This window comes from Hyalella azteca, unplaced genomic scaffold, assembly GCF_000764305.2.
Source record: "Hyalella azteca isolate HAZT.00-mixed unplaced genomic scaffold, Hazt_2.0.2 contig2145, whole genome shotgun sequence".
Taxonomy (NCBI): domain Eukaryota; kingdom Metazoa; phylum Arthropoda; class Malacostraca; order Amphipoda; family Hyalellidae; genus Hyalella; species Hyalella azteca.
In genome coordinates this window covers 14823-41218 of record NW_025932430.1, presented here as the reverse complement: position 1 = coordinate 41218, position 26396 = coordinate 14823, and the positions used below count along the sequence as shown (strand labels likewise).

General features: G+C 38.9%; 2 protein-coding genes across 3 annotated transcripts in view; one reads left to right on the top strand and one right to left on the bottom strand.

Moving 5' to 3' along the window:
• LOC108670682 (chondroitin sulfate synthase 2) overlaps positions 1-10457 on the top strand; it is an 18133-nt gene extending 7676 nt beyond the window's left edge. Inside the window, exons 5-15 of the mRNA XM_018158169.2 lie at positions 2089-2277; positions 3374-3510; positions 3844-3949; positions 4330-4415; positions 4705-4785; positions 5364-5495; positions 7485-7575; positions 7793-7906; positions 8439-8549; positions 9296-9452; positions 9687-10457. Of these exons, the coding sequence (XP_018013658.1) occupies positions 2089-2277; positions 3374-3510; positions 3844-3949; positions 4330-4415; positions 4705-4785; positions 5364-5495; positions 7485-7575; positions 7793-7906; positions 8439-8549; positions 9296-9452; positions 9687-10264 (1782 nt within the window). The 3' untranslated portion in view covers positions 10265-10457. The remainder of the gene's footprint in view (positions 1-2088; positions 2278-3373; positions 3511-3843; positions 3950-4329; positions 4416-4704; positions 4786-5363; positions 5496-7484; positions 7576-7792; positions 7907-8438; positions 8550-9295; positions 9453-9686) is intronic.
• Positions 10458-12721: 2264 nt separating this feature from the next.
• The window catches only part of LOC108670681 (5'-3' exoribonuclease 1), a 16063-nt gene continuing 2388 nt past the window's right edge, over positions 12722-26396 (bottom strand). The window contains exons 1-21 of one of the 2 annotated variants that reach the window (XM_018158167.2): positions 24660-24755; positions 24264-24395; positions 23835-23929; positions 23312-23525; positions 22754-22918; positions 21380-22438; positions 20821-20982; positions 19970-20137; positions 19623-19731; positions 19347-19420; positions 18751-18968; positions 17963-18164; positions 17506-17641; positions 17081-17253; positions 16702-16865; positions 16311-16503; positions 15932-16052; positions 15522-15688; positions 14089-15268; positions 13859-13983; positions 12722-13635 (exon numbers count right to left, since the gene is read on the bottom strand). In XM_018158167.2, the coding sequence (XP_018013656.1) occupies positions 13288-13635; positions 13859-13983; positions 14089-15268; positions 15522-15688; positions 15932-16052; positions 16311-16503; positions 16702-16865; positions 17081-17253; positions 17506-17641; positions 17963-18164; positions 18751-18968; positions 19347-19420; positions 19623-19731; positions 19970-20137; positions 20821-20982; positions 21380-22438; positions 22754-22918; positions 23312-23525; positions 23835-23929; positions 24264-24395; positions 24660-24734 (5280 nt within the window). In that variant the 5' untranslated portion in view covers positions 24735-24755 and the 3' untranslated portion in view covers positions 12722-13287. Of the gene's footprint in view, positions 13636-13858; positions 13984-14088; positions 15269-15521; positions 15689-15931; positions 16053-16310; positions 16504-16701; positions 16866-17080; positions 17254-17505; positions 17642-17962; positions 18165-18750; positions 18969-19346; positions 19421-19622; positions 19732-19969; positions 20138-20820; positions 20983-21379; positions 22439-22753; positions 22919-23311; positions 23526-23834; positions 23930-24263; positions 24396-24659; positions 24756-26396 lie in introns of those variants that run through there. The other variant, XM_018158168.2, reaches the window with a different exon arrangement.

The following is a 26396-nucleotide window of genomic DNA, read 5'->3' as shown; positions in this document are numbered from 1 at the left end:
ATTTTTCAAATCTCTTTTAGAATTATCAGTTCTTAACTCGTTTTTCATATTTGCTGGCAAGTTTTATAGACAGATTGACGGTTTAGGCATGGGACTTCCGCTTGGCCCAACTTTCGCAAATATTTTTATGTGCTTTCACGAGGTTTCTTGGCTGGCCAATTGTCCTCTCGATTTTAAGCCAATATTCTATAACAGATACGTCGATGACACTTTTTTAATCTTCAAACATCCTTCTCATGTCAAACCATTCTTTGATTACGTAAACTCACAACATAATTCTATTAAATTTACAATGGAGCTTGAATCTAACAATAGTTTGTCCTTCCTCGATTGTAATATTACCAAATCTAATGGCCGTTTTCTGACTTCTGTGTACCGAAAACCGACTTTCACCGGCCTAAGTACCAGTTTCTTTAGTTTTTGTTCGTTCCGATTCAAGTTAAATGGGCTTCAAACATTATTACACAGAGGTTTTCGCATTTGTTCCACATACCATGCTATGCACGCCGAATTTGAATTTTTACGCAATAATATTTTCTCGCTTAATGGATTTCCGGTAAGTTTGGTGTTTACTCAAATCAAGAAATTCATGTAGAAGCGATACAGTGAGGTTGCTCCTGAGCGCGATAGTAGGAAAGTTATTTATTGTTCTTTTCCATACTTCGGCCCTGCGTCCGAAGCTATGTCAAGAGAATTAAAAGTCTTGTTCAATAGATACTTCCCAAATGTCAATCTTCATATTGTGCTGGTAAACAATTTCACAATCGGTTTTTTCTTTAGATATAAAGATATGCTCCCTGTTCATATGCGATCGTCCCTGGTTTATCAATATTGTTGTGCACGATGTGCATCTGCGTACGTCGGGATGACGTCTCGTAATCTTTATTCCAGGGTCTCTGAGCATAAGGGCAGGAGTTGTAAAACCGGACAGTTGCTATCGCGCCCACCTCATTCGGCTGTGCGCGCTCACGCCGAGCAGTGTGATGTCCCCGTTTCTGACAGTGACTTTAGGGTGTTAGCTTCCACCTCCGGGACTTACGATTTACGCATTTTAGAATCGCTGTACATCTTTAAACTTAGGCCCAGTTTGAATTCAGCTGCTAGCTCCTATCCCCTTGAAATTGTTAATAGATAGTTTTTTTTTGCTCCGTTAATTACTTGTAAATTTAGGTTTTTAATTCTGGTCTGTGCTTTCAATGTATTAATTTGTGACTTCTGATTTGTGATTCTAGATTCTACGAACTGACGATGGAGTCCAAACGTTTTCTATAAACCAACCAAAACGTTTTCTATAAAGATATGAATTTTTGTGGACTTTTCTTTGCTTTTAAATTCTTAGTTCTTCAATTTGATTCTGTATTCCTTAGCAAATAGTCTTCATGGGCAGATGAAATATATGAAGATATTAGTAAAAATTGAATTCCTGGTTATATCATGGCTGTGTTGAACAGTTGAACTGGTGACAGTAAAATAACAGACTGATTACTACAGTCATCCACTGATGTATGAAGTAAATTCTTTGGAGGAAACAACGTCCTACCCTGAAACCCATAATTCCCCTAAGGTCTTATGTTTAAGCAAAGGAACAACCTCAGAAATTTATTGGATTTGCAAGTAATTATTTTAGATATACTTTCAGTTTATACTTATTTCATTGTGCATTACAGAACCAAACATTTCACTTGGCAAGATCCAAAAAGCTCTGCACATTGTTAAATTCAGAGCAAATTAATTTGGCATCTCTAGTCATGTGTATTTTTTAGGATGAATGCATTTATTCTTTTTTTTTTAATGAACTTTTTAACTGTCTATTAAAGTAATAATTTTATTGTTATTTTTTTATTATAAGCTTTTGTGCTGTTAACTTCTTAATTGGGCTGGAGAAAAATACCAATAGTAACTTATAGGTACTATTTTGTTGTTTGTTATTTTTTTAAATAACATAAATAATTGAACAATAAAAATATTAGATGTAACCACATAGTTGAAATCAGTATTAATTTCATTATGTATAATTTATTCTTATTAATTACAAGAATATACATAAGTAATTTAGTTACATTACTGTTGTGATTAAACTGTGTACAGGAGAAGCCTTACCACAGCGTGGCCCTGAACCTCCCTCACACGAAGCAAGCTCAAACTCTGGTGCTCGGCCAGCTCAGAGCGGCTGTTGAGAGACTCGAAGCTCATGCCAGCACTGCAGTTGTGCCATACTCAGTAACGGGGCTGTCACAGCCTCACCATCTGCTCACTGTACACCAGTTCTTCCTCACTGTTAGTGTACCTACTAACCTCACTATTAGAGGTTCAACCTCACTAACCTAACTTCACTGTACCTACATATTCTCTAGTTCTTCTTCACTGTTAGTGTACCTACTAACTTCAGTGTTAGAGGTTCAACCTCACTAGCCTAACCTCACTGTACCTACATATTCTCTAGTTCTTCCTCACTGTTAGTGTACCTACTAACCTCACTGTTAGAGGTTCAACCTCACTAGCCTAACCTCACTGTACCTACATATACTCTAGTTCTTCCTCACTGTTAGTGCACATACCTACAGATCAGTTCTTCCTCACTGATAGTAATCCAACAGCATATGATCTGTTCAATACCAAATACATATTATATTTCCTGATTTCAAGTTTGCGATGCCCGGCGTAACATTCGGCACATGGCTCGATCTTGTGCGCCAGAAATCATGACCACTGAACTAACTAATCTCTCTATTAGTGCACCTACTTACCTGCTAGTGCACCTACTAACTTTACCGTTATTGCACCTACTAACCTTACTGTTAGTGCACCTACCAACCTCTCTGTTGGTGCACATACTAACCTCAGTGTTGCTGCACCTACTAACCTCTCTGTTACTGCACCTACTAATAGTGCTTTTCGCAAATAGTGCGTTTAACTTGTTCGAATTTGTTCCTTAGATAAATCTTTCATGCAGAAAGTAGCCAGCATTTCTCACCAGTGATATCAACCTTCAATACCTCTTAATTGTCTATTTTACTTACCAAGCATTCATGTTACTTATCAGAAAGTTTAATATTTTTTTACTAATCCCCTCTTAATTATCAATTTCTTTGCTTTCGCATAAAAAGTATATAAGTGCTATCAGTCTTCTATAATATGGAACTGAACTTTGAGTTATTTATGGGAGTAACTTGAGAGTGCTTTGGAAATTACTTTATTGTTTAATGCGACTTATCTGAATTTTGTCGTGTGCTTTCGTACTTGGCTTTTTCAACTCCGTATAACCGTGATATTAGGTACATATAGCCAAGACATTCACAATGAAAGAAAAGAGTTCATTCGTGTGATAACGTTAATTTTTCATCATTATGTTAAGGTTTATCTGTTGCTGCAGGGTGAAGTTGTCATCGCCAAGTCTGCTTTGGCCGCCGCTCGCGTCATCATCAATGAGATGAGGGAGAAGGCTCCCCTGACGCAGCCTGAGATAACCTGGCCACTAGGATCTCATCCTCCTCATCAGCCAGCGACCAGGTGATGTTCTGAAATCATTACATTTATCTCTATAATTGATAACTTATGAATGATGAATTAGCCTAAATATTAAATCAACGATAACAGCCAAAAAATTCATTACTTTTTAGTAAAAGAAAACCTTTGCGAGTCCAACTCAATTGTCAGTTCAAAAACCTAGAACAAGGATGCATCTTGACTCCGAATGAATAAATTTGCCATTTAAGAAATCAAGTGTTCTCTCAATAAATGATAAATAAGGTAATATGTGTCAATTATAAATTAGGCTAATGTTGCTAATTATGAATGAAATATAAACCGATGTCAAGTAGCCAATGAGAACTGGTTGCTCAGATACGACGTCCTGCCGTGGGTGATGTTCAACGCCAGTCACGTGCTGCTGCCAGACCAGTCCCGTAACTCAGCGCCCCTGTCTGGAGCTCTTCTTGAGGACATCACCGTACGCACTTTCTTACGATACTAATTCCAATTCAAATGTATTAACTCGTTATATATTTTTCTTATCAATCGTATTAACGATGTGAGGCAGATTCTCATTAGAAGCGCTAATACAGGTCTGACATTCGTCTGGTCAGTGTTTATGTGAAGTCCTGCTCGTATCCAGTACTTTTTCATCTTATTGAATTCAATAAACTATTTGCGCAAAAATATATATATAAAGAAATAAACAAACTTGCAGAATGTATAGTTATTCCTCAAATGTAACCATGAAACCTTAGTTTCGAAGAGTGTGTGCAACTGCACTACTTTGAGGGCTGAGTCACAGTGCACACAACCTGAATTAATGGGTGAATAAAATCACTGTAACTGTCGTGGCAGAGTGTGGTGTTGGCTGGGTCATCACACATCAGCAACAGGAGCGACGGACGCCTGCTCCTCAAGAGGCTCGAGTACGGACATTACAGGTCAGTAATCAATTTGACTTTGACTCGAAAAGTCATTTATTTATATTAAATGATATCAAACGCGCATTTTTACTTTTATCGGCGTGCTCATAGAAACCAAATTGGTTCATTCATATTGTACATAAGTCATGACCGTTTGAAACACTCGTATTTTATTGGGTCCAGTTCATGTTATTGCTATAAAAAAAAAACACATTTCTTTGACTTGAGCCAATACTGATACGGAATATTGGAGCTCTTGAGTAAATAAATAAATAATTGCTGTTGATTTACTTGTATTGTTTTCCAGAGTTGATCCTGTACGTGGCACTGACTACATTTTGTCTTTGACTTTCCGGGATGGCGCATCTGGGTCTTTGGTGACCAAAATGTGAGTAACAGTGCATTGTTAATAAATATTTCGAGACAAGTCATACAGCTTAATGTTTGTTATGAATCAGAGAATAAGAGGAAATAAATTTGACGTTGCATGCTTAGTGATTAGTGTTCTGTGACATTTGCTTGTATTATTGAATTGAACAAAACTATGAGTTAGGCGTGAGGAATTTTTTTAATTCAATGTTTTCCATTTATCGTCTACAAGTTTTTTTATACAACTTTATTACCTAATTGAGGTATAAAATTTCTCAAGTACCTACGTTTTATGATTTTCTTCGATGATCGCATTATACATGGCAATCTTTTAGACAAATACATAGGGATAGACTTTTCAATCAACATATTCGCATCTATCATTATTAAAAAATCCAACTGCTGTACTGAAATTAGTTACACTGGTTTCCTCACTAATTGTTGTGAATATTATTCAGTATTGTTATTTAAAGAACACTAACATTATGTTCATCATGTATTTTTCCTTCGTGTCTAGCAAGATATTGTGCACGGGAATGGTAAGATGTTACCTCAGCTGCTATAAAGTTTACTTTATAACTGCGTTTGTTTTTGCAGAGTGGAAGCGTCGCGTGGGATCGTCGACACAGAATTTATCCCCATGCCTTTTGTCAACGAGAACACAAAGCTGACGATGGTCGTGCCCGTCACCCCCCAGCTTGTTGAACAAACTTTGCTGTTCATCGCAAGGTGCTGTGGTGTTCGATGTCATTACATGCCAGTGCTGCGAATAATATCTAATATAGAAGTTGACACGCATTTTTTTGGTGTGAATAAAGACTAATCAGTGTTAGGGTTACAATTGCCTCACCTCGCTCTGAAGAAATTCTCCCTTTAGTTCACTTCTCTTCTCCATGTTTCTCGATAATTGAGACAAAATTTCTGTAGCTAACAGTTCCGTTATTATGGACTCACTGTGAGTATAGAACATTACAAACTCTTAATATAGAAAGCCGTTGTCTCAAAACGAGATTTCAGTAAATTGAGTTCTTGATTCTTCAGTCAGTTTCTGCACATCATTATTTTATATAAATTATTTTCATTGATATACAACCCTTGCGTTTGGCTCTTCGCAATTTACTTCATTTTGCTGGGAGTTTAGAATGTCATTTCGTTTATCTTGCCTTCTATCAATTCCATGGAACGCTGCACATGACTTTAGTGCATCTCCATCAAAGCTAATAATGCGAAAAAGTTATATGCTAACCATTGGATGTTGTCGAGCTGCTTAAAGATTTTCAGAGCCTTATTTGTGCATTTGACGGTATCATAGATACTCGAGCGTAAATTCGTGAAATGTAAACTTTTTCATTACGTGTATTCCTATCAATCTCCTAACTTATGTGAGTTGCTGGTCTCCTTGGTAGGATCAAACTGCTTTCCTTGGCTAGATTTTTCCCTGCATGCTGACATCTTTAACACCAAAAAATCCTCACTTTGAGTGCTGAACTTAACTTCAGTTTCTTAACCGATTTCTCAATAGTCCCTTTTTTAGCTTCAACAACATTCGCACGATACGAAATTGAGACAATATTATCTTTTGATAGTTTCTTTTTTATCTACTTAATGAAAATGCTTATGATCGGTTCGCTGACGAAATTGCATTTCACACTCAAATTATGCAAAATTTTTCAAAATGTATGCAAAGATGAGTCGCATACGAATATTTTTCAAGTTCTGGACATATAATATTATAACTTAACTGTGCTTAAGGATGTCTAGCAGTTTACTCAATTTTAAAATTTGTTTATATTTATATCATCTTTTGTAAACTATGGTACATTTGCATCAGTGTTAATTAACAATTCAATAACAATTAATGTTAGTGAGAGACCATCTTCTCATATATTCTATAAACTTTCCAGATTGCTTTGTTTGTGCATCTTGTTTATCGTCACTGCGCATGTCCTCTCTTTACTTCAGGAATATTTGCGTGCACATTTCTCACCTCGACCAAGCTTTGCATGATCGTTGACCTGCGATGTCTTCACCTGCAGGTATTTTGCTCAGGTTGCAGTGCTCTTCTCAAATGGAAGGGGAAATAAAATTTGTAAATTTAATTAATTTTTTGGATTTAAGAAATTCGGGGCATATCTATGTGCACTGAACGTATTAATTAATGTTTCAAGATAATCGAAAAAAGATCAATAATTATCTTTTTAGCGCATTTTCTCATTTATGGAAAAAAAGGCGCTATTGTGCTCGCCATGTCCGTCCGTCTGTCTGTCTGTCTGTCTGTCCGTCCGTGACTTCACGTTTTTGTTGACGAGAAAATGCGCTCTCTGTCACTCACTGCAGTGAGTACTTAGTTATATATTTTTTTTGTGCCTGATGCATGATTGTGTGTACCTGAAAGATTATTATCTAGACCACAGCAAGATCGCATGTGTGCCTATATTTGAGAAGAAACTTATATATGATCTGTAATGTTGAAATAAGATTCCCAAATGTGTGAACCATTCTCATATTTTTATTGATAGCCAACCGCCTATTTATTTGTCTTGCAGAATCTTCTCTGTAATAGGAATATCGTTCAACTTTCTGGGATGTGGTATAAAGGAATGGTTCCTCCATTCTACCTAATTATGTATAACGTTTGTTATGTTGAAAATTTACACGATTCCCTTACGATTGTAACATGCTACTATGTTGCTTGCAATTTGAGTTTATCTTGTGCAGCTTTAAGAAGAACAAAAGCGTTTGGCCGAACTGTTCTCTTTTGCTGGTGCTCATGCAGCCTTCGTCTCGCGAACGCAGAAGTGCATTCGAGGTAAGAAATACTAGAATGCGTGGTAAACATGTCTTACTAAACTCTTGAATGGAGTCTCATTGGTTAGGGGATAAAGTGTTTACAATTAAAAGCATTGTTATATTTTGCACAAACAAACAAAAATGCCAACTTTTTTAGCTAATGTTACTAATGCATTGTTTTCTATCGCTTTTTTCCTAATTTGGTCCAAGGAAAAGATTTTTTGTTGATATTTAAGGCAGTCTTGAAAGCTGTGGACGAAACCTCCACCTCCGACGGCCTCCTGAAGGCGGTGACCGTCGTTACTCCTGCCGCCTCCAGCCACATGACCGAGCTTGTCATCATGGATCAGGTGGTTATGATTGCAAATAGTGATAAGCAGGTAGTGGCGTGGTAGATGATAGTGATAAGCAGGAATTGCAGTGGCTGATGATAGTGAAAAGCAGGTAGTGGCGTTGTAGATGATAGTGATAAGCAGGTATTGCAGTGGCTGATGATGGTGATAAGCAGGTATTGCAGTGGCTGATGATAGTGATAAGCAGGTATTGCAGTGGCAGATGATAGCGATAAGCAGGTAGTGGCGTGGTAGATGATAGTGATAAGCAGGTAGTGGCGTGGCAGATGATAGTGATAGGCAGATAGTGGCGTGGCAGAAGATATTGATAGATCAAATCAATATTGATCAAAGTTACGTCGTATATTTATATTATTGTGCTTTATTGACTAATTTACGTGCATGATTATTATATATCGATACACGAGGGTGCGTGAAGTATAAATTTGTGTCGACACGCAACAACTTGGCACTAATCCATTAGAATTGTTTAAGAATTTTAGTTATATGTATAATATGACCAAACCCTAAATGCATTTTTTTCCTTCAGTTGGTGCGGAAGGTAGCAAGCAAGACTTTGGTGTTCCTAGTACCTCCCGCGGCGACCTTCACTGCAGAGGTGCTCAACAGAGTCCGCATGAACACCATCCAGGGCTGGCAGGTCAGGGGACCTGTTGTTGTTTTTGTAATTGCCGATCCTGGTAGTGGCGAGTTGGGAGGGGGGTGATAGGTAGGTACGCTTTTCAGGGGCAATACCAAGGACAGGTAACTAGTTCTACGACCAGCAATGCCTCGTTGATCCACCAGAAGCATTATTTTCTTCATTACATATTCTTCTGAACAAGCCAGGTGTTACACATTTATCTATCAGACATGGGCGGATGGCTGAGTTAGCCACGAACTGAGCTTCCCTTCTCATTTGTTGTTCAAAAAGAATAGCTGCATGTATATTTCTACCAGCATTATTGCTTGATGAATTGCCAGTACCGGTGCTGCAATATAATATGCCTACCTAAACGCACGATTTCGTTCACCGTTTTTCTAGCCAATGCAGCAAGAAGTCGTGCTCGGAATTCAATTTTTTCCGTATGAGTAAGAATCACAGATATTTTTACTCCTTAGTTTTCCAATATTTTTTTCGTGTTTCCTCTGCATAATGCCTTATTTTCTGCTATATTATTTTCGCCCCGGTTACTCTATATAGATTTTTTCTAACGATTTCGCCTGAAAAACCTTAATTGTATCCGTTAATGCAGCCATCACCCTCATCTGACCAGATGATTTCTATTGCGAATATTTGTTCGCAATTTTATTTTGCGTTCAATCAGAGTTTGTTCAAATTAACATTTTGCATAAAATGTTTTGTATGTATATTTTGCGTTCAATCAGAGTTTGTTTGATGAGCAGTTCTTCAGCCCCGTGATGTACGGACTCTATCACCCCAACGTCGTGGAGGACGCGACGGCCTCCGCCTACACCAGCAGGGAAATAAAAAGTACTTTAGGCCACTATCTCCGCTACGATTATTCTGCCATCAGCTTCTATATGAGCGACTACATTGCAGGTATTTCTACGCTCGATCGTTTAATAAATTCCTACACAGCAGGATAGCTAAATTAGAAACGAGATATTTATTGAAATATGCGTATACTCTTCACATATCTGTTGGACATGCTGTCACTCAGCATAAACATTGTACTTGTTTAAATTAAAACACATATCATCTTAAAGTACAAATCTTCTGCATCGTTTTGCGTGCTAAATTGAGGGTTTGCTCTTACACTAACCCATTTTTCAGCGCGCAAGTTGTCATCCAAACTCTTCCCAATCTTCGGGAGCCAAAGAAGTGCAACTGATCGTTCCTCGCAGCGAGGGTCATATCACATCTCTTTGTACCGCCTCATGATTTCTTTCTCTTCATGTCACGCACTTCGAGCTCCAGAGCCGTTCCTGAGGATGCCGTACGACGAGCGGTCGTCTTGCTGCGTGGCAAGTAAATTGGATACCAACGCGCCTAGTGCATTCGATGGGGCACGTGCTGCTCGCAAATCAAACACAGGCGATCACAACTCCGGTGATGCAGTTATGGTTGTTTCTGATGGCAATGTAGCCCCGGCGGTGCCCGCGAACCGTCTCTTGTCTGACGTGTCATTGCTGCTCGGTGACTGCCGCGAAGAAAATGATGCTGCTTTCTACCATTACGTCAGTGGTAACCTTCTTTTTCAGCTCCAGCCGTCTTACACGAACAATTCGCTGAAGGACTTCAGAGGAGATGGCTTTTGCTACGAAAAATGTCTCGACAGTTTCGGAACTCGCGTGCAGTTAAGTAAATTATTGATGGAATATGACGAGAAGTACGGGAGTTTGTCCAACTAGCTTGGTTCTCTTACCTCCTGGTAATCGTGTCCTATAGCATCTTTGTTCTGATCACCAAGGATTATATTGCACTATGCCCAATACACGTTTGCGGTTGCTCGTGCATTGTGGCATTGTGTAACCCGCTACCGCTTGACAGGAGTAACCAGAGCAATATTGTCACAAGCCTACTTCCCAAAAAAGATACGTTGCTAGCGAGCGCAAAATGACTTTCACTGATGGTTGCCACCACGTACGACAACTTTAAAATGTTCGCTGTTGCGTACTACAAACGTCCTCAGGTAGCTACACTTGATAGTTTACGTATAATTTCATTTGAAAGTCATGTTCCCGGAGAGTGAAATACAGCGGTAGAGGGTTAAGAAATCGAGAAAAAAAAGTGAAAGAACGAGTGTCTTGTTTCGTGTTATTTTAAAAATTTGGTAACAAATAACTACTTGCATGATTGATTTACTGAGGTAAGTTTCGCTGCTGCTACCAAGATAATCGCGCGTCGTGCAAGATTTTTGCAATCATATGCCAAACATACGTACAAGCGATAGTATAAGAGTGAATAGTTATTGTAATTCCAGTAATATTTTTCGTCCTCGGTAAATAGAGAGAGGAAATGAACATGTGATTATAGTGTCAGTATTTTAGGCGGTAGCACTTTGCAAAATACTCGTTTGAAACCCCGTAAATATACTAAGGCAAATTGTTCAGGATCCTGTGATATGAATTAAGTGGAGCGTCTGGCCAAAATTTTTGAATTTTGGCTTTTCCGGTTTTTAGTCTCATCTTGAAGCTGGCATTCTGCTCTATCCAACGGTACCAAAATCATCTCTGTACGTTGATTTATGCGTTCACGACAGATCGCGAAAGGGTGGGGAGGGGAGTTCTTTCACATTTAAGATAGGCGGAAATTCCCGGTAGCATACTTAAGGATATCGTCTAGGTACAAAGGTCGAAATTTTGGCTTTTCCGGTTTTTAGGCTCATCTTAAAGCTTACTTTCTGACGCATCAAACGGTACTAGAACCATCTCTGTACGTTGATTTATGCATTCGCAACAGATCCCGTAATGAGGGGAGGTGTCCGTACCTCTTCAGTAAAGTTAAGGTGGAAATTACCCGGCCGGGCACCATAAAGAGGATCGTCTGATGTAAAGCGGCCAATTATGACATTCTCCAGTTCTTATACTCATCTTGAAGCTTACATTCTGCCGCATCGAACGGTACTAGAACCATCTCTGTACGTTGATTTATGCGTTCACGACAGATCCCGTAAGGGGGAAGGGTATGGGGGGCCTTCAGTAATTCCAAAGGGGGAAATTAACTATAAAACCCTCGCAAATTAACTATAAAACTCTTCACTCGGGTAGAGCTCAGTAATCTCACAGACAGCGCGCGGGATGGTGTTCATTTAGTCATTTTTAGTGGCTCCATGCACCGATGACTGACTTTGAAGTGAGTTGATGCTTATTTTTGGTATCTAGGCTACGTTAAGTTTCTTAACGTGCCGCGCGGCGTTTTTTTTTTTTTTTGCCTCTACTGAAATGTTGCCAAAGCTGAAAACCTCACTCACGTCAATCCTATCTCCTACAGTTTTGAAGCTACATCAATGAGACATATACCATTCGATTTGGAAAGGAAAATCTACAAACGTCACATGGTGGTTTTTTCCAATTTCGTTAAGGTTCGGATTTTATTTTGCAAAAAGTGGGAGATGGCGATGGAAAAATCGAAAAATATCCGAAAAAATGCTCCCACACCCACAAAAATGAGAAATCAAAAAACCGCCAACTGACGTTTTACATATGGTCTTTACGCATCGAATGATATATGTCTCGATGTTGTAGCTTGAAAATCCTAGAAGATAGGATTTCTAAAGTACCCCTTTTTTGGCCGTTTTCTAAAAATTTCACTTTTTCTTTAATTTTTTTTCCGGTAAATTCACACGAAAAAAAGTCTTAAAAATCTGTTTTACATACGTGTACCAAATTTCGAATCGATCCGTCTGTAAATTACCGAGATAAAGTATTCTCTAGAAGCTCCCCTTAAATAGCTTTTTGAAAAACGCTACCGAATTTTGAAAACGAAAAACTAAACTAATTTTGAAAAACGCTACCATAAATCGATAGATATGGTCTTTACGCATCGAATGATATGCGTCTCAATGTTGTAGCTTGAAGATCCTAGGAAAAATTGGACATGAATAAAAGCTGTCTATTTTTTCGGTTTTACAATGGTGAACCAAGTTTCAAACAGCCGAGAAAAAACGTGGCCAGACGCTCCCCTTAACGTATCACGTTTGGTATGATAAAGAAAAACGCGTTTATTACCTTACACGTTTGCAAATTTCAAACTATTAGACGGCAGCTGTTATCAAAATGTGAGATTATCCCGTTCGAGCTGACATACGCGGTAGAGTTGATTTTATATCCCTATTTAGTCTCTTCTATGAAAGTAAATAGTAATGATTATATGTAAGCATCTCTTATTTTTCAGGTATGTACAAGTTTCATTATCAGGCTTTAAATAACATAAGGTTTTTATCTTCACCGCCTTCCATTTCAGCTGGTTCTTAACAAATATTAACTAACAGAACTAATATTTATACAATCTGTAATTGTAGAGTGTAATTGTAATAACTTTACCAAAATTAAAATTTCCATTTGACATCATACATTGCCAAAATGGGTGCATAATACCGATTTATCATTCTCACAAAACGTGCTTGCCACCTATTTTGTAATACAGATAGAATGTGAATGAATTTCTGATTAATTCTTGCTATTGGTCGAATGAAATCAATTATATTTTCAAGCGCAATTTCTTCTCTTGTAACCTTACCTAATTGTTCAATTTTCCTTCATTAAAAATAGAAGCTGAAAAATAAAATTGAATTATTTAGGATGGCAGTGCGAGATTCTCTATCTTATCGCAGTGTTCAAAAATTATACATATATCTTTTTGATCGTTAAGTAAGTGAAAAATAAAATAAATAACATGGCTATCCGAGCAACGATTTCCCCGTGGCCACACGCTACTTGTTGAAGCTGCAAGCCAGTCGTCGCGTGGGCTTTTTGTAGGTAGCAGACGCTGAACTGGACGGCAAGTTTCCTGGCGTTGGTTCACATGGTCTTCCTTCTGCGCGTTCATCATTGCTCCGCTGGTGATGGGACGGTTGTTCGGTACTCCTAATATTAGACGAAGTTTTGCGCTCCGGTTCCTCACAACCAGTTGCTGGGTTACTCGAGAGTGAAGGAGACTTCTCCTTGGGCGCTTTAAAAGCTCCTTTCTTCATGACCTGCGTAGGCATGAACGGAGAACCGCTTGCTGATTTACTGTCCACCCAAGAATGGTTAGACCTGTCGCTTGGGAGAGTTGAATCCTGCACACATGATTTCATAGATTACTCGTGATCAATGTCTTCGGGATACAACAAAAGTGCTGTGACTTAAATTCCATTTTTGCACATTACAAATTAGATATTTGGAATAATTGTACTGAATATACTTATGTAATAAAATATACAAGAAATTGTATGGCAGTCTAGAGGGCAGTGATTAAGAATAAGCACTCTACGACTAAACAAACATTTGAAACATTGGTACCTGGGGGAAGATGATCTTATTCCTAGCAACATCGAGGACGCGATCAAAGAGATGTGGTGGAACTTTCCCATTGGCGTTGCCTGAGCAAAGGACTTGGCCAGCCGGCAGTACCAAGAATTTTACACCTGCGCAATGAAGTATTTAGATAAGTAGGTGATCACATTAATTCGATCAAATTAGAGCAAAGAGGTTTCGATTATTTAGCAATTGAAAAGGCATATTCTACTCACCCTCAGCTAAGCACTCCGCTACGTCAAAGTAGATGATGATTTCAAATCCTCTGTCTGATGGCCTGGCTTTAGGACTCACTAGAGGATCGTATGCCAGACACGGGAAATGCTGAGAGCTGCCTCTGTTGAGACCATACTGTCTTATGACGCTCCACCGGTTAAAGTAAGTACCGTAAACTATGCATTCCACTTCGCTAGCGTGTCTCACTTCCATTACTCCACCTCGGGAAGCTGGAACGCCTCCACCACCTTGATAACCTCCCGGCCAGAACTGCCCAGCGTTCTGGGGTCTATAAGATCCACTTTGTGATGGATAAGCGGGTCGTTGCGCTATCTTAGTCTGAGGATGTATTGGTCGATGATGATGCTGTTGCTGATTAACCTGATGATTATTTGGGGTGTTGAAGGCAGTCTTGTTAACATATTGCTGACTAGGAATGAAATTGCTAGTCGTGTTCTGCAATTTCGGTGACCCACGAACAGCAGGGCTTCGATAGTCGCCCGACGTCTTTTTTACCTCTGGCTGTGGTAGTAGAGCCTGCATGAGCCTATCGCCAGGGGAAGATTTTCTTGCGTCATCCTGTTTGCCTTTAGTGAAGAAAGATGGACTTGGTAGCTCCGCTGCATCAGGTGGCTGCTGTTGCTGTTGCTCGGGTTGAGCAACATGATTATTTTGAGCACCAGGTGACGATGACGAGCCATGTGATACTGTTGAAGAATTTTCATTTCCTTTTTCTTCATTAGATTGCCTCCAAGTTTCTTGCTTTCTTTTTAACAGAATTTCTTTATCTTTCACTGAAAAAGCTGTCTTTTCATTTGATTTGATGGATGCTGCTAATGTATGGTAATCCCTATTGGTATTCCGGGTGTTGTGGTGGCTTGGTCTTTGGTTGTCCGGTAAGCTGCGGTCTTGTCTGCCGTTTCCCGTGAAATTGTTCACATCCGATTTACTATATTTGCTATCATGGCTGTAATTGCCACTGGACGGCTTCCAGGCGTCAGAATAGCCACGGCTGTTTTCCGTTTGTCTTCGTTCACTGGAGTAGTTCGCCCCATGGTTGATCGAATAGTCGTTGTGCTGAGAGGATCGTCCGGCAGATGCCCAGCACTGCTGAAACTGATCTGGCACTCCAGTTCTGCCGCGAGACTCGGGCACAGATTGTTTTTGCCTGTTAGATTGCTGAAAAGGGAAAAATAAATTAATCGTATAAAGAAACTAATATACAGCAAATATGCAGATAGCTGGAATATTAGAAATGAATTACTTTGCAGAAATAAACTAAAATACGGTAAATGCGCCTGCAAACAAAATGACGGTATTCATAAAAATCAACGCATAAAAACAACGAGCAGTACATTTGGAGAAGAAAAATTCTGTATTATTGAGAATAATATATCGCAACACTGGCATCGCCGTGCGTATTCGAACGTACATTGGTGGCAGGTCTGCCCTTGGATGAGAGGTTGATGAAGGCTGACCAGCAAAGTCTGTAGCAGCATTTAGCAGACGCTGGGCCCGCTAAAGTGAGGCCTCCAGGAAAAGGTTCGTCAAAAAGAATGTCATAAAGAACATCGGCGCGCTCGGGAGCTGGTTGAATACCTGCCATAGAATAAAAAAAAATCCGTTAAAAATTAATTATTGGAAGCTCGATAATCTTCCAATGCCCATGGTTTTAATGACGTTTATAACCACGTAAGATCATTGCACATATATAATAGACTAAATTTTCAGAAAAATTTGCAATGAATACGACATAAAATATCATTTATAATATTTCGGTAGTCGAGAAATTCACGGGTCGTTGACAAATGGTCAACAGATGATATCATGTACCAAAATTACCTATGACCGTGCCACGGGCCGCCAGAGGGACCATGTAGCCATCCCTGACGTTGATGACGCGGTCCCACAATTCCGTCTTCACTGGGCCGTCTACTGGAGTGCTACCTTGCAGCGGATTTGGCTGTTAACATAAAATAGAACGGTTGAAGTGACGAATGAAGTCGATAAACGTGATAACTTTCAACAAATAATCATAGTTAGGATTAGGACATTCTCTAGATTCTAGATCGAAAATCCTTCCATCGTTTCGAGACAATAAATAATTTTTGGATCTCAGACATTAAGCAAAATTTCATGCCCATTTGACGATGTCATTCGCAAGCTTTAGTTAACATGTTTTTTTTTTGGTTAATTTTTTTTCAAAGAAATGTTTCATTACCTTGAAAAGAAGATGGGCTTTGACCTGCATCTTGACAGGTTGTGAGAGCTGCATTTTAGTCGAGTTGTCGATCTCGTACTTGAGCTTAGCCACTGTCTCGTCCGACAGCAACTCTGTGCCCCACTTTTGCTTCACGCTGCGTGCGCCCTCGGTCGTTTTCAGGAAATCCAAAAGTGATTTCAATTCTGCGTCCCTGAGGAACAAGAAAAAACGCTAGAGGTCATTTTGATATACCCTACAATGAAATCGTGTTATTAATTTAGACTTGCTGTGAATGAGCAGTGTCTGCCACAATGAAACAAACAATGACTTAACATCACTGACCACAAACTGCCTTCATTATATTGATAGTAAGATAAAAAAAAGTGGTTCAAATCTTGCTCGAGCTAACCCGTTGGGACCCGGGAAAATTTCCTGCTGAGTGACGTCATTGCGAGTCTTGCTGACGACCTCGATGACGCGAGGGAACTTCCTGCGATAAACATCCAGCAGCTCCAGAGTCTCTTCCGTGTACCACCACACGTCTTCGCTGTCACGGTGACTATAGCCTCGCACCTTCAGACATAATACCAGTTAGCCAGTTAATTGAATTTACAGAACTTAGATAATACATACCCTTTAAGCAAGGTTGTTCGGGGGCTAAGATCAAATAATGCAAGGTCCATCTATACTCATGACCGCGGATATAATTGCTCTTATCAAATTTTCACAAAGAGGACAAATTTACTGTCAAACAGCGAAATAAGTCGCCAATTAAGACCTTGCCTTACCTCTTCCATCTTTTTGTTGATCCGTAGGTTGAGTCCAATGTTGATCTTAGACCTAAAGTCGTCAGAAGCAGGGGCTGGCTTATTTGGATCCTTATTAGGGGTCATTAGCACCGAACCAGTGATACGAACGACGAGTTGCTGCGACACACCAAGCCGCTGGCCCAGCTCGTACGCTGTCAACATAAGAAGTTACCAGAAAAACGTAATGATAACCTTAAAATTTGTAGTAAATACATTCATTGAAATGAGTGTAAAACACATCATCGTTACTTCTAACACAAGGCAGTGTTCGGCTAAAAGCACAGCAAATGAGGCTTAGATATATTTTACAATTCGATAAATATTTGACTCAAATAGACGGGAAGTATGAACTCAAATGCAAGATGATGATCCCAAAGGTTTCATAAGCCAAGTACATTTCTCACCGTCCATATATCTGCGTTCGTGGATCGAAGTCTTCTTCAGGAGGGATAAGTCAGGCTCGCGTCGCGACTCGATTTGAACCCGAACTCTGCCTTGACTTTTAGGATCAGCTTTGCTGCTAGGCAAGTTCTCCAGCACCTAGGAAAGGCTTCACTGAGTGGATAAATTCTAATTCCTAGAGATAACCCCTTGCTTTAATATGAAAGAATGATCTTGCTTCGAAGAGTAATTGCAGGTTCCATAAACAACTGAATCCCCCAGGAGGCAATCAGATGCACAGAAATGAAAGCTTGAAGCTTCTCGGCTTGTGTTCTCCATAATTTAAAAAGTTAAAGTATTTGGGTTAAATATTTGTGAAAGATTGTCAAAACGCCAGTCAGCGATTGAGAAACTAAATTTTTACGACTTTAGCAGCTAGAGATGACATTCAAAATAAAAACGGAACGAGTGCCGACGTACAGTGCCACAAGAACCGTAATGCGGTTGTCCAAGCATGAAGACTTTAGTGCCGACGGGGAAGTGTTGCTCAAGACTGCACGTTTTGGGATGGCCTGGGTCGAAGACCGCAATGTCCCGCACCAGCGTCTGTGCGAGATACGGCTGCGGAATCGGCGACCATTCGTAGCTTAGTGACAATCCACCCGATTGGTTTAGCACGTAACTGAAAAAAATATAAGAGGTTGCTCGTAACTGCTCGCAAGAAATAGTCCGAAATTACTGACAGGTAATGTAAAAGCCTTTGGAAATTGATTGTATGTAAGATAAAAAGTCTGAAACTGACCACGAGTAATGAAAAGGCCTTTTGTAACTCATCACATGCATGAGGGCAACAAACGAAAAAGAGCTGATGAGTACTTTTATTGCATGCATTCCCTAAACATTAATAAAAAGCCCCGAAATATTTTATAAGCTTGGTTCATGCGCAAAGACTTCAATAGTTTCAATGTAAATGCTATCGGCCATTTAAAGTGGTCATGAAAATTACGCACACAATTGTTGAACTCGCACATCTGCACTATTGAGGACACCGCACATCTACACTATTGTCTACATCATACATCTACACTATTGTGGATACTACACATCTACACTGTAGAGGACCTCGCGCATTTTCACTCTTATCGACATCACACATCTACCTACCCTACTGTATAAATCACATATCTACACCATTGTTGACCAAGCACGTCTACATTATAGGTAGTTGATCTTGCACATCTATACTTTGCACACGTCACAAAACTCACCGTTTGCCAGTCATAGGTTTGCAGAGAACAATGAGGGTTGAGTCGCTGGCGTCAATACCCCATCTGTTGAGTAGGTGGGAGCTCAGGCCTTTAGAACTTGCCCCAAAACTAATCTGTGTTCTACGCTGCTCATTTTCACTAACATTTTCAATTTCCCCCACAGCAGATGAATTGGGCTGAACGCTAACTCTGAACAGGCTGCTGCACAAGCCGACCACCTGCACGTTAGGAAAGATTTGTAAAATTAAAAACTTATTCTAATTTATGAAAGCGTTTGAAATGCAAAGATGTTCACATAAAAGTCAGGACATCATTAATGCATCAATAGCCAACATAAATAAATCAATCTCTACACAAGCAAAACTTAGAGCAAGTAATGGTAAACCGATTACTTTAGACAAAGTCAAGTTTTTTATAATCTGAAGAAACAAGACACTGAGACTAAAAATCCGATAACTATTGAATCCAGGTACGTAAAAGTTTATTCGCAAAATAGTTCAGTAAATACATTCCATACATGTCAAAAAACAACAGTTTGGAAAATGGTCCAGTGGAGGCCAACAAACTATCGTTTGCAAAAAAAAATTCAAACGCACCAGTGCTTCTTTGAGATGCGGCCAGCCAACAAAGACGATTTTGTTCATGAGCTCCTGGGTCATCTTCTGGAACCCTTGAAAACCCAATTACTAAATGAGAACATCGTTATTGAACAGCACGTGGGAAGTTCCATCAACATTATTGATCATATGAACGTACAGTTAATTTTTATTGATAAAAAAAAAAACAGAAGTTCAAGGAATTGAAACTCTGAAAATATAACATCAGGACTATAACGACATTTTGCAGTCAATGGTGGAGCCCAGTAAGCTTACAATCACGGTTAGGGTCCGGGCAGGAGAAGGTGTCTGGCAATTCAAGAATGATGCTGCTGTTGCGACTGGCTTGTTGGAATACCTTAACAGCAGCTGACTCCAGACGGTACTGAAGTAAAAAACAATTATATACCTGATAGGATCTTAAGAATATTTACCAAGCAATTCCCAATGTAAGACTCGTCAAAGACACCAATTAAAGGACAACACATTAGATAATTTAACCAACAGGTACGTTCATGAAGAACAAATAAGCATGTGTGTGGCAAATGAATTGAAAAGACAAGAACCGAGACATTTTTACACCTAGAGTTTTAGGCAGAGAAAAAGTTTCATCAGCAATTAACCGTGTGCTTGACGTGCTTGAGTGTGGGGAAGCCTCTGAAGTAAAGTTCAGTCTGGGCACCAGGGCAAAGCCCTTTGCGGATGTCCTCCTTTGCGATGTCCCACTCCTCTCGGAAAACCAAGTCACACTTGGCGTGGTTAATGCAAATGTTCGGGAAATACTCAGGACTCTGCAACACAAAACATTAAAATATTAGAAACATGACACTGTTAACACAGACTTTCGAGAATCTCTTTTGAAACTAAGAAGTAAATAAATTAAATTATGCAATCAGAAATCCATATCATGCATGAGAAAGAAACCGAGGAAGAAATTCTCACGAGTTTTAAAAAGCAAGCAAGATTGGACCGCCGAAGATGTGACCAAACAGCTGAGAGTGCATATTGAACAACGGCAATTGGCTTGAAAAGTCATAGTTAACTTACTAATGCATGTATAAAAACTTTCATGTAGATAAAAATTAGCGCTGCATTTTTAACAGAGAAAAAAACGTAGAAGTGCAAAACACAGCATCCCAGTCACTATCCCAACAGGTGGGATACACAGTTGTAAAACAATTTTATACTATAACAGCATGTCTTATACTGAAATGCTTCTGAGTATGAAGCTGGCAGAGCCGACAATACGGGGCGAAAAATTTTTCAATTGAACATGGCTGGTCAAAATGCAAAAATTAGCCCACGAATGCTTGTAAATGATACTGCCGTGCAAACTCATATCCATTAAAACATAACCTCAGCCTGCTCTAGAAGCACCAATGACACATTGATTGCTGTACTCGATTTACTCACTTTCCCAATCGTTGGTGAAATGTTCCTGTCCTGCATTAATATGGCAAAAACGTGAACCAACCTCATAAGTGCCAAGGTTGTCGGGCGTGAAGCTGTAGACATACATCGGTCCGTGGGCAGTGCGTCGTCGCTCGTCTTCGGTGAGACGATGGCTTTCCTTAGACATGGCCTCCAGCAGACGCTTCTCGTCAATAAATGGGATCAGTACCACAGCTTCCCAGTCCTGAGAAGAAGAATTTGCTTATTTAAAATATTACACGGTAAAATTATTAGTATAACTCAGTCAGGTAACCTTCATTTTTCAAATATATTATTATTTCAAATATATTATTAAATTATTCAAAATAACCTTATTAAAAATATTACACGGTAATATTATTAGTATCATTCAGTCACTAGTAACCTTCAACATTCAGCGGAATGTCAAATTGATTGAGTATATACATCTTTGATCTTGCAGTGATTATAATTCTCTTAGTCAACATGGCGTGCTGAGTGCAAAGTATAACAATAGGCGTAGCATGTTAGTTAATTCATTGTGTTCAAATTACCATAAATTACGGTTAATTTATTTGCATTTTTACGATTGTAACACAAACAAGACAAGCACAATAGCTGACCTGCTGTTTGCCATTAAGGTCCGTCTCGAAGGTACGAGGGTAGAAGTCGATGACAGGTGAGTCTGGGCTTAGCATGAGATTAGCGTAGCACTTAGGCAGCAGCTTGACACTGAGAGGTGGCAGGACGCCCAGCAGCTGTTCAAACGGCATGAAGGCTTTGCTTAGTTCGAAGTCCATTGGGCACTGCGCGAAATTCTTGATGTCGGAAATGTAAGGCGCGTAATGGAATGGGTAATACCAAGACCACGACTGAATACCGTTGTAGTAGTAATGCAAAATCCATTGCAGTCCTCTTACGTAGTTAATGGCCTGCTCGCGGCATATGTCAGCGAATTTTTCGTGGTCCTTGTAACCCATTTTCTCCATGTAATAGTTTCGCTTATGCTGACGAAATTCTTCTGCAAGGTCGTCAACTTCTTCATCCTCTTCGTCGTCATCTTCGGTCATCAATTGAGGATCACGAATCCCCAGCCTCAGAAGAGTCTCTTCTGTCGTCTCATTTTTCTTGTCATCATGAAGAGACGCGCCGGAGAGTCCTCCTAACAAGCCATCCATGTCATCCTCTCCATCGAGCTCTCCTTCATCATAAAAATTCTGGAGCTCATCTTTGACGCGAATGTCTTTGCATGCACCGCCACTTCTTTTACTATTGAAGTATTGCAAATCAGCGTTTAGATCGCTGAAATTCTCGCGATCGTACTCCGCCAGCTTTGCCATGAACTTCTCAAATCTTGCCAGGTTAAGAGTGCCTCCTTCATTGAGGTATCCGTCCAGCTCTGGCATGACGCTCTTGTAAGTGTTGAAGAGTACAGAGAATGCATCCTTGTTGATATGTAACGTAGGCAAATGTGGGATAAAATCGTTACCCACAAGGAATCCCATGAAAACCCAGTCATCAATAATTTTTTCCAGGTCGTACTTGAATGAGAGATTGTCAGTTATGTCTTTGAATTCATAGTCAATGTACTGCCGCAGGAGACTTAAATGCAGCAAGTGGAAGGTGGTTTCTTCTGCCGTTGTTGTGCGTTTTGTTGCTTCCTTGCGACCACCAAATTTCACCTGAGAGCAATTTGAAAATACTTTCAGAAAACGAAAAAAAACTGCAGCCATAAACAATGAAATTGTAATGTGATAATTTTATACTTTATTCTATTTACATGATACTTGAATTAAGCTTGTTAACTTAAGCTTGTAAAATGTAAGAACTAAAACTGAACTGTTAATCAGGAACAGCATATCTGAAATAATTTGGTAAGTGATTGCTTGACGATAGTGTCGTACATCTTATTGTGAATTTAATTTACCGTGAATAAATGCAGGGTTAAAGTCATGTAATACCAGGACTAGCATGAAGCATGTGATGTGTACACTCACCTCTTCCCTGAGCAGAGCAAAGTGAGGATCATGAGAGGTGAGGCCGAGCATGATGAGGTCAGCATCGAGGCCGTAGAGGCAGTGACGCGTGTCAGGATTGTAGCCTGGCTGGCTGCGGTGATACCTGATGTACTCCATGATTTTGTGCTCCCCTTCGCCTGGAGTCTGCAACAAAGAAGATATTCAATCATGGCGATTTAGGAGTTCATTGCAAGATAATGGGTAGAGTGAGTGGCACAATATGCTACGAGTTAGGAGCACAATTCTAAATTACAGGTACAATTAGGGCACAATATGCTACAAGTTTGGAGCACAATTTAATGGAGGAAAAAAAATTCAAAATTTGCACTGCAAATGTGGGTAGAAATATTGAATGATATCAATGTGGAAAGCAAGCAATATAAGAGATTTTATCTCACAGGAAATTTCAGCATTATCATTGACAGAACCCGTCCCACTCCAAAAGTTAATTTAAAAAGGTTTCAACAAACATATGGTGGGTATGAACAAATGTTTCAAGTCTATCATACAGAGAAATTAAATTGATATACTTCTAACCTGATGTCCAGAATAGATGACTGTACACGACTGCCACGAGGAATCAGTTGAGATCTTTGAGGTGACAAAATACTGGAGTTGTTTGTCAAGGCGATCCATGAACTCCGTGCCAGGAGTGATGCAGTTAGAATCGAAGCGCTCCTCTGAAGGCAGAATTTCTCCCTTGGCTCTGGCTCGGGTCTCACTCTCTTCTGCTTCTCTGGCTGAGCGAAACCTGCACCAAGCATACCAGTATATAAAACGAAATAAAAAATTGAATTACCTAATTTTATTCAGCATTCATGATAATAGCTGGAATTAAATTCTAATAGCAGAACATATTGATCAGAGAGTGAATATCACAGCAAGTAATATATTATAATTCACCATTTTCTCTACTCACACATATAAAGTTAATGAATAATATTAATAAGCAGAGAAAACAAGTGCTGCAGAGCATCAATAGTGAATAGCTCCATTTCAATATATAGAACCTACTTAGAGTACAATAAACAGAATGAATTCCAGGTCCCTTTAATCATACCTCCTTCCTCTTTGCTGGTTCATCTTGGCCCTAGGAGCCACACCATCAACAGCCATGAAGAACACTTTCTTGGGTCTGATCATGCAGAACAGAGCCTGTAAAGAAAGCCAGTTTAGAAAATATTTAGCAAAATACTAAAATATAAAAATGATTTCTAAAAAACTCGAAATTGAAGCAAACTCCCTTGGGTCTGATCATGCAGAAAAGAGCCTGTAAAGAAAGTCATTTTTGAAAATATTTAGCAAAATACAAAAATATAGAAATGATTTTTAAAAAACTCTAAATTAAAGCACACTCCCTAGGGTCTGATCACGCAGAAAAGAGCCTGGAAATGATGGCAGTGTTGAAAATTTTGGGGTATGATGCAAAAGCAGAGCAATGATTCATGAAAATTTTAAATTATATCATCATTTATATGCTTGTACATACCTCAATATAATGAAATACATCTTTGAATATCTGTTCCTCAGTAATCCTGAAATGAGGATCTGCATCATTTGGATGGGAGCATGTGTGGATGATGCCATTCATATCCAAGTAAAGGTTGTCAAAATCAGGAATCTGTAAGTAGATAATCCATTTCATAAATAATTCAGTGGAAAATATTTGCAGCTCAGGTTATACTAAAAACTTTACTGGTATTGTAAAAAGAAAAATGCAATTAACTTATCACATATTAACTGTGAAAAGTGGCAGATATATATTCATATTTTGATGATAGACAAGTACAAAATAAATCACTGAATAGAGGATTAAACAATTTTTAAATTATAATCTCTATTATATATTGCAAATTCTATTCATTTCAGCTGAAAGTTAACCAACCTGATGGTCTCTGACAACCTCACTAAGGGTTGGATATCTCTCACTGATCCATCTGTAAAACTTTGGAACACCCATTTTATCCAAATTATCAAAAACCTGAAATGGAATAAATATTTTAAAATAATCATCTATCGATAAATGTATATATTTCAACAGTGGACATTCCATAAACAATAAAGTTAAGGATTGGAAATATATTTTAACCATACATGGTTAAAGTCATCCGAGAGCCTGATAACAAGTAAGTTTTGGTAGACTGAGTGTTAAAGAAAAACAATGATTGAAGTCTGGTCTGTTAGCAGGACATATTACCCTATATAATTACCTACTGTCTGCAAAACCAGAATAATATCAGTAGCTAATCCTGGTCTCTTATACACATCTAGATGTGTATAAGAGACAGNTATAACTGCCCATGAAAACCAGTGAAATTATGGACCCAACTTCCAAGTCCCAACATCCCAAGCAACTGTCATTTAAGAGCAACAACAAGTCAACCAGCTTGAATTATGAATAGTTATAAAAGATAAGTTGAACCATGGTGGCAATTAACAAACAAGAAACAGTTTAGGCTAGTTGTCAGCTTATTTTTAATTCCCTGATGATTTGATCTACACAAAAATTAGTACATTTAACAGCTTATGTATGAATTATAGTTACAAACCACAGATTTTCAGGAATCAGTTCATTTTTAATTTCCTTATTTTGAAGTTGTTTACCAAGGTTCTAAATGAATTTCTTGTGTATGGAAATGCTTGTATCCACTTACATTGCACTTTACTCTTACTGGTCTACTGACTCTAGGTACTTATAACTTATGGCCCTCAAAAGTCAAAATTGAACTTTCAGAAGAAATGAACTTGCAATGAAATGAATGAAATGAGCTCTAATTCAAAATAGATTTTCACATTGGCAAATTTTTGTGAATCTGATTAGTGATTACAATGATAAGTTTGAAAGTCAACTATTAACCCTTTCGTGAGTGACGGGACTGTGACGTCCAACTCAATGTTTTACTACATAACTTGCATACAGCATACCTTTCGAGGCATAGCTAACTACAGGGACACATGAGTAACACTCCTGCGCCTATGTCAACTCAAAAATAATTGACTGGCGGGACTGTGACGTCCCGCCCAACGATTTACTCTATAACTTGCATGTAGCACTAAATTCAAGGCATAGCTAACTACAGGGACATATGAGAAACACTCCTGCACCTACATATGTCCAATCTAAAGGAATATTAATATTTGTTCTTTTTGGGATATGTTATTATATAAGCTATTACATCTGCTTGCCAAAGGAAGTTTGTGATATTATTCAACTACTAACAAAAAATATTGCGAAAATGTATTTTTTATCAAAATCAATGATGTCGCAAATTGTGTTACCTCAGTTGGAACCGTATACTACCGTCAAACGGGGTAAAAAGGGACGGTTTTGAGAGTTTTTTGTTAATAACTTCTTACCATGAAGCATTTCAGAAACAAGTTTAGACTCATTTTATAGCTCTTTGTGAGGGCTATCCAATGGCAACTTCAAAAAAAATTCCATATGCTATTCATAAGGTGCCAGATGCAAAATTAAACCGTCCCAATTTACCCCTGGGAATGGGGTAATCCGGGACACTTGCAATACAAGTTAATTTTAAAACGTTTGAAGCATGCAGAGTGTACTCATCCATTACTAACAGTACTTTGAAGTCCTCCTCTTCCATTGTAGATGATGTAGATG